At 37.0% G+C, this 15,467-nt stretch overlaps 1 protein-coding gene across 2 annotated transcripts in view; it reads left to right on the forward strand.

Annotated features, from left to right (window-relative positions):
• Positions 1-15,467, forward strand: part of EEIG2 (EEIG family member 2) — an 83,532-nt gene that overhangs the window by 21,197 nt on the left and 46,868 nt on the right. For both annotated transcript variants that reach the window (XM_059135802.1, XM_059135803.1), the window contains exon 2: positions 14,892-15,012. In XM_059135802.1, coding sequence (XP_058991785.1) covers positions 14,892-15,012 — 121 coding nt within the window. The remainder of the gene's footprint in view (positions 1-14,891; positions 15,013-15,467) is intronic.

Genomic DNA, 15,467 nt, shown 5'->3' on the forward strand with positions numbered 1-15,467 from the left:
GAGTGACTGCTGATGAAGTTTCTTTTGAGGGGATGAAAAGGTTCTAAAACAAATTGTGGTGGTTTCACAATCTGAATACACTAAAAACCATTGAATTTTACATTTTAAATGGATGAAGCTTATAGTGTGGGAATTATGTCTCAATAAAGTTGTTTTTAAAAAGCATTTTATGGTGTACCTAGCCAGCTCAGTCCATAGAGCATGCAGCTCTTGATTCGGGGTCCTGAGTTCAGGTCCCATGTTGCGAGTGGAGCCTACTTAAATAATAAAAATAAAAATAAATAAATAATAATGGGGCACTTGGGTGGCTCAGTCAGTTAAGCATCTGGCTCTTGATTTCAGCTCAAGTCATAATCTCATGGATTGTGAGATTGAGCCCCATGTTGGGCTCTGTGCTGAGCATGGAGTCTGCTTTAGATTCTCTCCCTCTCCTCCACTGCTTATGCTTGAGCTCTATCCCTCTCTCTAAAATAATAATAATAATAATAATGATTAATAAGAAAGCATTTTCTGACAAAACTCTATTAAACCAATCTAAGTCCTTGGAAAGTTTTCTATACAGTTCATTCTTTCATTTAACAAATATTTGTGTGTCTACTATGTGCCAGGTACTGTTGCAGGCAGTTGAACTATTTCTATTACTTTTCACTTCAGTTTTTCATAAAATTATTTTTCTTGGTGATTATTCTCTTATTTGTATATTTTGCAATAAACATGAGTTAAAAACAAGTATAAAAATTATAATATCTTAATTTTTATTAGTCTGTTAGAGTATGTATAGTGGCTATTTTTTTTTATAGAGTCCACTTTTCAGGATCAGATTTTACATATTTGTACTATGTTGAGAGGGGCAGCTTGGTGCTTTAAGTCCTTCAGCATAGAACTCTTCCAGCTCAGGTTATGATCTCAGATCTCAGGGTTGTGAGATGGAGCCCTGAACTGGGCTCCATGCTAAGTGTAGTCTGCTTGGGATTCTTTCCATCTTCCTCTCCCTCTCCTTCAGCTCATGTGCAAGTTCTCTCTCTCTCTCTCTCTCTCTCAAATAAAACTGTGTTCAGAATTAATTTTGTGGCAATTTATATAGACAAAAGCAATTTTAATCATTTTAGCTAGTGAGTTATTTTAGCCACTTTTTATAAAAAGATTTATTTATTTGAGAGAGAGAGAGCATAAATGCATACCCAAGAGTGAGGGGAAGGGCAAAGGGAGAGAGTCTTCAGGCAAACCCCGCCCCGTCCCCACCCCCCCCACCCCCCCCACCCCCGCTCGGAGCCTTGATTTCAAGATCCATGAGACCATGACCTGAGCCAAAACCAAAGGTCAGCACTTAACGAACTGGGCCACCCAGGTGGCCCTTGAGCCACTTTTATGCTTATTATTGATACGAATAATATTTGTTATAGATTGGATAAAAAAAACTTTAGAATTTTTCTTTCTTAGCTAAACCAAGACGAAATTTTGAGCATTGCCCACCAGCTCTGTATTACAGTTTAGGGAGCAAAGATCTTTGGGGTCAAAATGTCATGCTTTGGGGTAGGGGAGAAACAGATTTAAGCAGGAGCACTGAACCATAAAAGTGGACAGTGTGGAGAACATGTCTAGGTAGTGAAGCAGAACAACATGTTTGGGGGCTGTAATGAAGGGCAAGACAGCATCTGGGATCAGATGGATGCTATTCTGCAAAGACCGAATTTATTCTGTATGCGGTATGACCTTGAACCCACCATACCCTTTTTTTCTGATCTTAAAATTAGTTCAAGGTAAATATAGAGAATTTATAGGAAAGTATATAAAATTACAAAGACAAAAATATTACCCATCAGAAATAATTACTGTTAAATTTTTATGAAATGTACCTTTCCAGTTTCTCCCCATTTGTTTTTTACACAGATGAAGAAAAATTACATACACAATATTTATTCTGCCTTTTTTTTTTACTATTATAAGCATCTTCCACATTATTAAACACTTTAGCATGTTATTTTAATAGTGGCAAATGTAGTATTCTTTCATGAATGAACTATAAATAACAATTCTTCTGTTTTGGATATTCTTTCATTTATTTATTTATTTATTTTTAGAGACAGAGATCACAAGTAGGCAGAGAGGCAGGCAGAGAGAGAGAGAGGAGGAAGCAGGCTACCTGCCGAGTAGAGAGCCTGATGTCGGGGCTCAATCCCAGGACCCTGGGATTATGACCTGAGCCGAGGGCAGAGGCTTAACCCACTGAGCCACCCAGGCACCCCTGTTTTGGATATTCTTATTACTTCCAATCTATCCCTTCTCTTGCCCATTCTGAGCCCTACCCACAAACATTTGAATGTGAGGTACAAGCAAGCTCTGTGATGATGTGTGGTAGGCAGCTGAAAGTATATGTCTGAAACTGAGCAAGATTGTCAGGATTGCATAATTAGATTTTTAAATAATCCATATGGACAAATAATAAAAACCAGAGATGACATATAGAATGAAATATAAAGGCTGGAGGATAGATCTTTGTAGCAAAGATCTATTAAGGAAAATGAGTCTAAAATTTTCAAGAAGAATGTGGTTATCACAGAAGCTACCTGAAGAAAAATCTTTAGAGGAGAGTGTTCAGCTCTGCCATAGTATGAGAGTCATAGGAGCAGAATCCAAGATTTAGGAAGTCAGGGAGTGAGCAAGTGGTGAAGCAGCAAAAGTATTGAGTGTAACTGTGCTTGTGGGAACTTTGTTAATGAAGAGGAGAAAAGTGAATTAGTTAAAAGGGGGAAACAGGAAAGAACAGTAGTTTTATGTATTTATTTTTAGAATGGAGACCCAAACATTCTAGGTTGGGGCAAAGAAACAGTGTAAGAGAAAATAGGGATAGAAATATTTAGAACAAATCCATGATTGAACACCTTTCTGTTATATAAAAAAAAAATTATTTTTTCCTTTCCTGAAACCTGTTTACTAGTTTCAGAAGAAATTCTCAGGCTTTCCCTAATCAAATGCTATTCCCAAACATTGTGGCTTAGAAACTAGCTTACACCCAAGTCTTACTTTATCTTAATGAAATGAGGAAGTAACCATAGTATTGATTTTGGACCTTACATGTTTGCTTCATTTCATTTTAGTGAGTCATCATTAGCATAGCATTGGAATAAACTCATTTAGTGACATTTTCTTTCTAGTTAAAATTCTATATATTTCCTTGTTTAAAGACTGCAGCTACATTTCAATAGCAATTTCTGGGAATTCTCTAGTGCTGGTGTCTAAACATAGAATTGTTAACTTTTTTTTTTTAAAAGATTGTTAACATTTTATCTTGTCTTGTTATCTTTTGAGGCCAGGTCAGGGTCCCAGAAGGTCTTGTTTTTGTTTTGTGTTTTGTTTTACAAACAGAAACACCCCTTGTTACACAGAGATGTATCAGCCTGGATGAAGGTCTCTGCATTTTGGTCATTTCATATGGGTAAGGAATAACTTTCAGAAGCTCAAATGACTGTGGAGTGTCCTAGAAACATCACTATTTTCTCTGCGTCCAAGGCAGAGACAATTTTAGAAATAACAGTCCCAGGAACATAGAAAAGATTGTTCATAGTCCCTGCAAAAGAAAATAATTGGATCTAAAATTTTGCTCACAGGCTAAATTAGTGAATTACTTTTTATAAGCAACCGTAAATGTCCTTTACAATTTCTATTAATGGATTTCTATTCATGAAAAAATCAACTCAGTCATTAAGTTACCAATGCTAAGCATTTGTAATTATAGACAACTGAGCCCTATAAGCGCTCTCATTATACTAACACAGTGTAAGCCTTCATGAAACAACTAGGAATTCAGTAATACCTGCTGTATTAGCTCTTGCCAGCTCCTCATTTGAGAAACAATGTATGAGTGCCAAGTAAACCAAAATGAATTTGAGAGTTATTTTTGCTAAGGTCACCCATATAAAACCAGCATCCAAAAAAAAAAAAAAAGCTGAGAAGCTATTTAAATATTCATTGCAGTTTTTCTAACTCACCTTCTCTGGTCCCCCTGGGGTTTCCTTCCATGTGAGGAATGGTATCAGACCTGTCAGGCAACACAGTATGATGCATAATCACGGAGATTACACTGACTGTGGTAACCGTCAGCAGGAGATACCCCGGGTTTCTGCCACTCAAGAAATCTCCCAGCCACAGGCTCAGTATTGTCCTTCTCTGTTCTACCCTGGACCGCATCCTTTTGCTGCCATCCAGATATTTCTCTTCCATCTCGTCCCCAGACCTCCCTTCAAAGTAGCATTCACCAGACTGTGTTGCCATGACTTATTTTAATTCACTTGTTTTGCATTAGTTTTTCCTCACTATTATTAACATTATTTTTAAGAATTACCAAGACAGCCAGAGTAGAGCCTTCACAGCACAGTTTTCCTGCTGTTTTGTTGCATTCCAGCTGTGTCACTAGCTCATTTCACTCCAGATTTCAAGAATATAAGCATTCTACATTCTTCTCCTCCTTATCTGTATCTCCAGATCAGTCCTAATGGGCATGCATGTTCTTTTGAATTCACTACTTAATATTACTGTAGCAAATAAACCTCCTCTAATACTCGTTTCCTTTCAATAATTATGCTTGTGAAAATACCCAAGGGGGAGTACTTCCGTAACACACAGCAAAACTTCACTTAAGTCCCATCTTTCTTGCTCTCAATATCTTTTATTTGTAAGGCAGCTCCTGACACATATAAAATGTCTCAGGAATTTATCAAAACAGGAGAATAATTTTACCCAGGGACTCAGGAATTGTATCATAGAAAAAGCTTTTGAGTGAAGTCTGGATTCACAACATTTTGTTCTTTACACAGTGCTATATATATGTAAAATCATAGTACTATAGATATATGATTTATATATGAATAATGTAAGTAATTATATTTTATATATGACTTATCTATATAACATACATATATATATATATATATATATATATATATAAATTAGATATCATTTGATTTTGGGGGTACCTGGGTGGCTCAGTCGGTTAAGTTTCAGCTCTTGATCTCAACTCAGGTCTGGATCTCAGGATTATGAGTTCAAGCCCCACACCGTGCTCCACGCTGGGTGTGAAGCCTACTTTAAAAAAAAAAAGAAAAGAAAAAAAAAGAAACTAGACTTGAGCCCAAGTCTTCTGAGCCTAAACTTTTTTCCCTCCCCAGTAGACTGTGTAGATTGGGTTGGATGGTAAGAAAAGAACAGAGCACATTTGGGAGGCACCACAAAGGAGAAAATATCCCGAAGGCAGTTGTGCAGTGCAGGGACATATAGCCCAGGTAGGAAATAGTAGGTAATTCAGTTTAGTAAAGAGTCAGTGAAAATAAATTGCAAGGAATCAAATTTGGGAAGTTAAGGGCAGGCCATGAGGGCTGAGGTTGCAGTTGAAGAATTGGCCATTTAATCTACAGACAAAATGGAACCATGCCATTTCTTGATGTGGAAAGTGGCTAATTGAATATGTGATGGAAGATCCAAGATGTTTACAGCTGTTATTTTTACACGTTTTTAGACTATGCAGAGAGAACAAAAAGTCCTTTTCTTCAAAAGCAAAGTATTTTTGAAAGAATAGGTAACTCAGTAACTTGGTTTCTTGCCCTTTTTTTGATTCTTAAGGTCTTTTGATTCATGTTTCTTATTCTTGCACAACGTTCTTGTCTTATTTAGAAAGGATACCTGTGTAGTAACTTTTTGCTTTGCTTTGCTTTGTTTTGTTGTTGTTTGGGTTTTTTTAGTCCTTGCGTGTCTGACAGAAATATTCTTTTTTCCTTCAAACACAATGGGTAGTTTGGACTAGGCATAGAATCCACAGTTCACATCTGCTTATTAGTTCTGTGAAGTTAATCCCTTTTCCCTTTAAGAGTTGTAGAGAACATATTTTCATTCCTATGTATATAACTTGATTTTAAGTACATGTGTTCATGAAAGATTTCACCTTATTGAAATAGGGAAGCTTTGTGTAATTTTCTTTTTTCCTCAATTAAAATTTTGACTTATTCAAGTACCCAAAAACATTCTACAGTGGAACTGTTATTATACGCTGCTTCTACTGTGCTGTGGCCGACACACACACAACCACACTGTTTGCAGAGGACTTGAAATGCCACTGATAGTTTAAAAAACTGTACACCTGGTGGAGAAGTGAGGAGGACAGTTTAATGCTTCATTTGGATCCAGAGGTGCATCAAATTAAACAACAGCTCCCATCAGCAAACACGTGTTTCATGATGATATCCAAGAAGAAATGGTTGGCAGTAGACCATTCAGAAACACTTCCCTTAAAAAGTTTCAGATCACAACCCTTGCAGAAAACACTGATGCCCAACACACTGATTCTTGGTCCAGAAAACATGGGTCTTCCCGGTTCCACATGGCCAGGGTCCCACTACAATCCCATTTGTGTGCTGTAACTGTGAGGCTCCTTTGGACCAAACGGAGCAGGTGGGTTCTGTACACCATCATTCATCTTGGATAGCAGTGTAAAAAAATGATCCAAATGACCATGACCAAGGCAACAGATGTCATAAACCCTTCTTTTGTGAGCTCCCATGTGCCACCGTATTCTTCCTCTCCTATCTGTAGGTGGTTGCTGCATTAGAGGTCCAGGACTCCTGCACTGATCAGCAGAATCCTGCTATTCCCAGGAAACCTCTCAATGGTTAACACTCCCCAAATGACACCTAGGACTACAGGGATGATCTGTTGGAACCAGCGGATTGTATCTAAAAATTCGTCCTTGTCCTCCCAGGCTGCATCGCTCTGCAGCACCTTGCTCCAGACAGACTTTGGGGGTCCTGTTGGCCAGCTGCTGCTGAGGCGGCTCCTTTTTTTTTTTTTTTTTTTAAGTTCTGTGTAATTTTTGTTAAATTTTCTGAAACTATCTTGTGTATTCTTAAATTTGTAGTATAAGATCTTTCCTTAGATTAGGAATGGGTTTTTCTCTGTTACTTCATTTTTTTTTTTAATGTTTCCTTCATCTTTACTGTCCTCTTGAGAAAGTAGGAAAGTAATGCTATTAGAATGTGTATATTTACAGCAAAATAAATTAATTTTCTTGGGTGATAAAATATTCTTGTTAGGGGCGCCTGGATGGCTCAGTGGGTTAAGCCTCTGCCTTCGGCTCAGGTCATGATCTCAGGGTCCTGGGATTGAGGGCCACATTGGGCTCTCTGCTCATCAGGGAGCCTGCTTCCCCTCCTCTCTCTGCCTGCCTCTCTGCCTCCTTGTGATTTCTCTCTCTGTGTATCAAATAAATAAATAAAATTTAAAAAAATATATTCTTGTCAAAAATACTTACTTTGATACATGAGGATCATGAAATTTTAGCATCTACTTAAACACTTGTTTCTAAATGAAGATGTTGAACTGTTAGGTTAAATGACTAGTTACAACTCACTTATCTAGTTCATAATAGAAAACATCTTGATTTTCTATCCTTTGCTCTTTCTGTATATCATCCTGCTTTTCTTTCACTGGCTGTTAAGCTGAGAAGTTATAAACAGAAAAACTGTGTTAACTGACAGTTGAACTGGGTGCTAGTTTTCCTTTTTTATATTATCCTAATGGTTTCTATTAAATGCTTATAAATGTGACCAAAAAGTATAGAAAAAATAATTTATGACTATATATATATGGGAACTTAAATACATGTCCCTTTTGGCAAACATAAATTCATATTTTACTCATAAAAATAACTGCTCAGTTATCATACTATAAATATTGGCATAATTTTGTATACTTTTAAAAATATGGCTTTTCCTGTTAGGACATCTGCTAAATCACTGAATCACAATCTTTCTTGCATGTGACTACCAATTTTTTTTTAAAATATATTCAGATTATGAACATTTAGGTATTCAAACATTTATTTGGAGACCTACTGTATGCCAAGTAGTAGTGTGTGTCTCTAAATGAAATGTCTCTAAATGAACCCAGGACAGTTCTAGGTTGGGGAGCCTGGATGGCTCAGTCAGTTGAGCATCTGACTGCTGGTTTTGACTCGGGTCATCATCTCAGGGTTATGGGATCAAACCCCACATCAGGCTCCATGCTCAGCAGGGAATCTGCTTGAGAGTCTCTCTTTCCCTCACCTTCTGCTCCTCCTGCCCACCTAGTTCCTGCTCTCTCTCAAATAAAATCTTAAAAAAAAAAAAAAAAAAAAAAAAGGAAAAGGAAAAATTCTGGGCAATGAACAGTGATCTGTGGACAAACTTGCCTGCATTAGAGCATGTTTTCTCTTCCCTTCCTCATGATGAAAGAGGATCCCCTTCTTCTATTGAGCCCCAACTGTTGTTCAGTTCACATCCCTTTCGACATTCTCAGAGATGGGTCCGCCCTGGTGCCATTATTGATACCCCCTCAAATCTTTGACTTTTTCTTTTTAATGGTTGTTTCCTATCAGTGCTAAAACATGCTTAAATCTCCTGCATGTTAGTTGAAATCTTCTTTCTACCCCATGTCCCTATCTGACTGCCACCTCCTTTTCTCCACTATACTACTACTATCTCTACCTCCTATAGTGATCTGCCTTCCACCCTCACCTTTGCATTGAAACTACACTTGCTGGTGTTCTCCCTGTTTTCTGTGACTTCATTTTTGCTGATTTTTCATCCTTATCTTACCTGCCCTCTTTGAAACAATTGATATTCTTGGGCAACGCCTTCTTAAAAATCCTTTCCTTGGTTTCAGTGACAGCAGGATCTCCTTTGCTTCTCCCTTTACCCTCTGGTCTCCTTTGCCTGCCCTTTTCTCCTCCCATACCTTACATATCCGTGTTCCCTAGAGTTCTAAACTCTGCCCTCTTACCTTCCTACTCTACCCACTCTCCCTGAATGGCCTTATCCATACCCATGATCTCAATAGCCATTAACATGCCAAGGACTTAACATTTGTACTTTTAGCTGTGTGCTCTTTTTGAATTCTAGGTCTATAAAACTGTCTACCTACTGGACATTTCTGATGAGGGACTCTCAGGCTCCTCAACCTCAAAATGTCCAAACTCTGGATCATTTCCTTCACAAACACTACCAGCAGAATGAAAGAATGAATGAATGAATGAATGAAAATCCCCTGTGTTCAGTTTTTTCCGCTGAATGTTAGTACTGTCCACCCAGTTACACAAGTCAAAAATTCCTCTAGAGTGCAAGAGATTCGTGAATGCTTAGTGTTGTAACTAAAAGTCACAGTTCTACAGATCTATTTTATCATTGGAGTCTTAAAATGTATATTTTTTTTGCTTCAGTTCCCAAAGGTTCATTTTCTCATGAATCTATATCACTTAGAAAATGGAAACCTCCTTTGATTGTTGAAGAAAATTCCCTACTTATAAATTTAATCATTATTTCTCTCTGGTGGACAAATGTAGGTAGACTTAGAACTACTTATATTCTTAATAATAGCAACTTCTAACATTTATTATTGAGATCCACTGTAAGCCAGACACTGTTCCAAACACTGTGTGTAATAATTTACTTAGTTTCCAAAAACTGCCTTGAGGTGTAGGTGCTATTACCACCCATTTCGTGGAGGAGGGGACAGAAATGCAGAGAGGTTAGGAATGTGCCCAGTATGACAGCTGACAAGTAGCAGAGGCAGGATTTGAACCCAAGCAGACTGGCTCTGGATATAAGCCCTAACCTTCATGCAATAATATTGTCTGGCAAAACAGCTTGCATTCCTTACAGCAGTTTTTGATCCCTGTTTCTAAAAAGTTTAAAATACTTGAAATTACCAAGGCATGGCATAATTTTAAATATATGTGTAGAGTATACATATGCAAGTTATTCTTAGAATATTAAAAATGCAGTTTGCTGGTGTAGTAACTAAGTTATAAAAAAATGGATCCATAATTTTCACTTTATATTAATTTTTAAAGACTTTTTAGACTTTTTTTTAATCTTGGAGGATAAACACTGGTCATAGCAACATTTATCTTCTTTTAAGTCCTTTGCTTATGTATTTTACAATCAGCAACTTTATCGTTTATCTTAGAAATACTTGACTTTCCACAGTATCAACACAAATCCTATTCTTTTGCTTTGTTTCTTGAAAGTGGTTAAGCAACCATATAAAACTCATAGGAAATTAATGACTCATATAACGGAAAACATTACTAAATGTGACTTTTGTCTCAGTTGCCAAGTAGTCTGAGTTTGTTTCCATGGTAACCCATCAGTATAACAAACTGTCACGAACTAGCTTTGCCACTTTTTTTGTTTGTTTTTGTAGTTTGGACAGCTTTCTGGCAGCTGTGTGTATGTGCATGTATATTTGCGTGCATGTGTACACATTAAATATTATCACAAAAAAATCTGAGTAATTGCCTTGGGCATGCAAAACTTTCTTTTTTAGAGAAATTGTTTAATATTCCAGGGCTATTACTCTCATGACATAAAATCAAAAAGATCCCCTAAATTATCATCTTTTTCTACTTGAATTCCTTTTAAGAAAGGACAGCTATTTTTAAGCTTGTAATTTTTTTTTTTTTTTTTTTTTTTTTAAGTGTGTAAACCTGGTGATTCACAGACCTGGGGATAAAAATATATGTTTATAAAAAATATATGTTATAAAAAATAAAAAATTAAAAAAAAAAAAAAAAAAGCTTGTAATTTTTTAAAAGTTGTTTCAAATATTGGTTCATTTGAAGTATATGTAATCATCGAAGCATCTGCCAGAGACAAGGCAGAGAAAATAGGAAAGTAGGACTGCATCCTGGGAGATGAGGCCTGAATGGAATGAGGGAGGAAGCCAATTTGGCCAGTTCTTGGCAACCCCTCCCCTGGGTGGCAGTACCCAAGGATACATTGAGGCATTCACGGGAACCAAGGCAGACATGACACGAGGCTTTCAACTGAACCTGAGTTGGGGAATGATTCTTAGAGCAGGTCATTTAATTCTTAAGTAAGAATTAAATGGGTGAAGGTAGAAAGTTGAAAGGGAGAGTAGATGGCATACAGAGGAAAGAAAACCTCGTGAACATACAAATGGGCATACAAATGAGAAATAGTGTGAAGTACATGGGGAATGAGAAGCAGTATGAGACAGACAGGGTCAAGAGACTAACCTAATCATAGCAATGTTAAGTAGGTTGGAGCTAATCTTCCAAGATATGGGGAAGTGGTGAATTATTTTATTATTAAAAAAAATTTTTTTTTTACTTACTGTAGAGAGAGAGTGAGGGGGAGAGCCAGAGGGAGAGAGACTCTCAGGCAGACTATGCACTGAACACAGAGTTGGACGCAGGGCTCAGTCCCACAATCCTGAGATCAGGACCTGAACTGAAACCAAGAGTCAGACACTTAACTGACTGAGCCACTCAGAACCCCCCTTCAGTGAAGAAGGATTTTAAACAGAGGAATGACGTGAAATTTGTTTCTTCGAAGGAGCTCTCCGGTAGCAATGAAAAAGGTTGATTTGAGTGAGGACCATTTAGGAGGCTGTTGCCGTATTTCAAGGAAGAGGACTGAATTGAAGGACTGAATGAGGGTAGCAGTGCTAGACACAGAAAAGGGGTTGATTTAGGAATGATTGTGAAATAACATAGGCAGGAGTCAGTAGTTGGGACTGTTTATTTGTGACTGATGCATGATATTTATTTATTCAGTCAACAACTATTTATCTACTGTTTACTGTGGTTGGCAGTGTATTATCCAGAGTGTTTTGCTTGGCTGTTATTTTTGCCTTCACCATTTCTGAGTTTGTCCTTCAGTAAGGATTCTTTGTTGTGTGATATCATGAGTTGATTAATGATCATGTACACTTTTCATTGCCTTAGTTCACCCCAACCTGATCTCTTGGCTCATTACTTTCTTACTTTCACATAAGAACCTGCTCCCAAGTCTTAGCATATATGTCAGTCTACTCCTTGGAAGACAGTATTCATGTGTCTGGATAGTGTCTTAATTCCTAGCAAGTGAATCTGAGCTTATTTGTGGCTTCGTTGGGTGGGGCTATACAGGTCATGAAAAATATGTACATTATATATAAAAATGTGCACAAAATATTTCATCCATAACATTTTATTTTTTAGCTTTATTGAAGTCTAATTAACAAATTAATTATATATGCTTAAGGTGTACAACTTGATGGGGCACCTGGTTGGCTCAGTCAGTTGGGCATCCAGCTCTTGATTTCAACTCAGGTCATGATCTTAGGGTCCTGGGATTAAGCCCCTTGTTGGGCTCTGACTCAGTGGGGAGCCTGCTTGGGATTTGCCCTCTCTCCCTCTGCCCCTCCCCCTAGTCATGTGTGCACTCTCACTCTCTTGCATTCTTTCTCTTAAATAAATAAATAAATAAATGTATTGTTTTTAATAAAATAACTAAATATTTAAATATTTATTGTTTTTATATTTATAAATATCTATATTTATATAAATATAAATGTGTATATTACTATAAACAATATTTATATTTAATAAATAAATATTTATAAATATTTATAATAAAATTAAAATTTATTGTTTTATACCTTTTTTAAAAAAAAATTTTCAGCATAACAGTACTCCTTGCTTTTGCACCATACCCAGTGCTCCATGCAATCTGTGCCCTCTCCAATACCCACCTCTCCCCCCAACCTCCCACACCCCTGATCATGTGGTTTTCATCTTTCTTTTACTGTGGTTTATCACACTGATTTGCATAGGATGATTCTTGTAATGTGTTATGAAATTCAGTTTACCAGTATTTTATTAAAAGTTTTTCATCTGTGTTCATCAGGGATATTAGCCTTTAATTTTCTTTTCTTGTGGTATTTTTGGCTTTGGTATCAGAGTTATGCTGGCCTCATAAAATAAATTTCAAAGTACTTTCTTCTATCTTTTGGAAGAGTTTAAGAAGGACCTTTTTACTGCATAATAGCAATTTACACACCATTATTACAATATTACATTATTCTATATTTGTTTAAATATTTACCTTTACTGGAGATATTTATACTTTGATATGCTTTCATTATGGGAACAGAGGGTTATGGAAGTGTATTTTTATTCCTTTAAGATTTAATGTCACATCTTTTTTTTTTTAAGATTTTATTTATTTATTTGACAGACAGCAATTACAAGTAGACAGAGAGGCAGGCAGAGAGAGGACGGGAAGCAGACTCCCTGCTGATTAGAGAGCCCAACGTGGGGCTCGATCCCAGGACCCTGGGATCATGATCTGAGCCGAAGGCAGAGGCTTTAACCCACCGAGCCACCCAGGCGCCCCTTAATGTCACATTTTTTATGAAAACATCTTCTTCATCTCTGTTCCAAGCTATAATTTCAGTTACCTGCTCTCATTTATGATGCTGTGCTAAGTTTTTGATCTCTTCCCAAGCCCACCAGACTTAATGTTGCCTTCCTCTACTCTCTAGCCAAACTAGATCAGTATTTCTGTAAATATGCCTTTCCTGTTTGTTTTAAAGATTTTTATTTATTTTAGAGAGAGACAGAGAATGTACACAAGTTGGGGGGGGGGTGCAAAGAGGGAAAGGGAGAGAAGCAGACTCCCTGCCAAGCATGGAGCCCAATTCAGGGCTCCATCTCATGACCTTGAGATCATGACCCAAGTTGAAACCAAGAGTCAGACGCTTAATTAACTGAGCCACCTAGATGCCCCAATCACTAAAGGTTTCTAATGAAAAAAAAAATGTCTGAAGTTACCACATTGAAACCTAGAATAAAATACATGCCCTCCTCTCCTCTTTGTGTCTATTTATATGTGTATAAGTAAACATGCATGTGCATACCACATATAAAAACATACTTGATTATGGTTTTTAAATGACTTTTCACTTTGTAATTCCTATTCTTGGATTTCTGTATGTTGATAGACAAATCCATAAAACCGGACTGATTGGTCCCAGTACAAATTCATTTTATTCACTGAGGCAGCTACCAGTTGCCTATCACATTCACCACATCAGTTATTCCTAACTGTCCTCAGCCTTTATCTAAATTTTCAACTCACTCATCGTCTCCTGTCATTCAATAGAAATAATGTCACCTTTTCCTTTCCTAAGAAAATAAAAAAATTATTCAACCTGGGATCTCTTGCCTTTACCTTTTGGTTTCTCCAGTTTTTTTCTCTATTTTCACCCTTTGCCTTTCTTTTCTAACTGTGTTGGAGGAATCATTGTCCTTCCGTTTGACGGCCAAGCCCTCTACACTTACACAAAACAGTAGCGGGAACAGCAGGTACAAAAGCCTAGAAACTTGAAAGAGCAGAGTTTGTGGGGAAAATACAAACTTTTCTTTGTGGACAAGTAAGCTTTTGAATTAAACGGTCCTGGTTTAATGCTAGTGCTGGGACTTACTGCCTAAATGACCTTGAGTTATCTTTTCTCCTTGGGCTTCATCTTTCTTATCTAGAAAGTGGATGCCAGCTACCTCCTAGGGTTGCTATGAGATTAAATACCATGGGGTAAGCAGACAGCAAGTGGTAGCTGCTGTAGCTGTTATGCCTGGAACAGGATTAAAACTATAGCAGTAGTTCATTTCAGAATAAGTATTTGTTTACATTTCTGTCTCTGATACTAACTGTAAACTACAAGTCCTATAAGGTTAGGAACACTATTGTTCTCGTCTTCGTATCTCACACACCTAGCACATAGTCAGCACACCAGAAATACATACGTATTATGTGCTAAATGAATGAGTAGTGAAGCTTCAATTTATATTGATGTAAATTGATAAGTAATTTCACTTTTTTAAAAAATTTAAGCTTCTGTGGATAATGAAAACCTTCTAGAGATTTTCATATCATATTGTTAGAAGTTTGTTTTCTTCATGTTTCCAAATACTAGCTTTTAGTCTGTCACTTTTGCATTGTAGACCTGAAAGAGTGTGTGTGCTTTTTTTTTAACCCGTCTTGAATAGTAATTAATTGTTTCTGTCCCCTCTCCCCATTCAGGGAAGTGGTACAAGCAAACTGTGTTCACTGGAGGAAGAAGTTCTCGTTTATGTGCAAAATGAGTGCAAGTGCCGCGACTGGCATCCTGGATCCTTGTATCTACAGAGTATCTGTGAGGAAGGTATAAAAATAGCCAATTACATCTCCCCTTTCAGAAACCATAATTAGTTCCATAGTCACTGACTCACTTTATTTAGCTCTATTTCATCATTAAAACTGTTACATGTAATTCCACCTCACACTTGCAGCAATAATATAAATTACTGTGACAAATAGGATTTAAGAAAACCTGAAGTCATAAAGTATTACTCAAGAAACTTATCTCACTATGAATACACAGTGAAGTATTGATCTGTTTGTATTATTTGGGGGGTTTCTATCTTTATCCTGCCATTCATTAAATTTCTCATTGTTAGGCATTATTTGAGGAACTTTACGTATATTATGTCCAAAAACAACCATGAAAATAGGTGTTATTTTTGTAATTTCGGGAAAACTCAAGTTCAGAAAGGTCATCATTTGCCCAAGTTCACATAGCTAGGAAATGGCAAAATGGGACTCAAACAAAAATCTTTC

Source organism: Mustela lutreola, chromosome 10, assembly GCF_030435805.1.
Source record: "Mustela lutreola isolate mMusLut2 chromosome 10, mMusLut2.pri, whole genome shotgun sequence".
NCBI lineage: Eukaryota > Metazoa > Chordata > Mammalia > Carnivora > Mustelidae > Mustela > Mustela lutreola.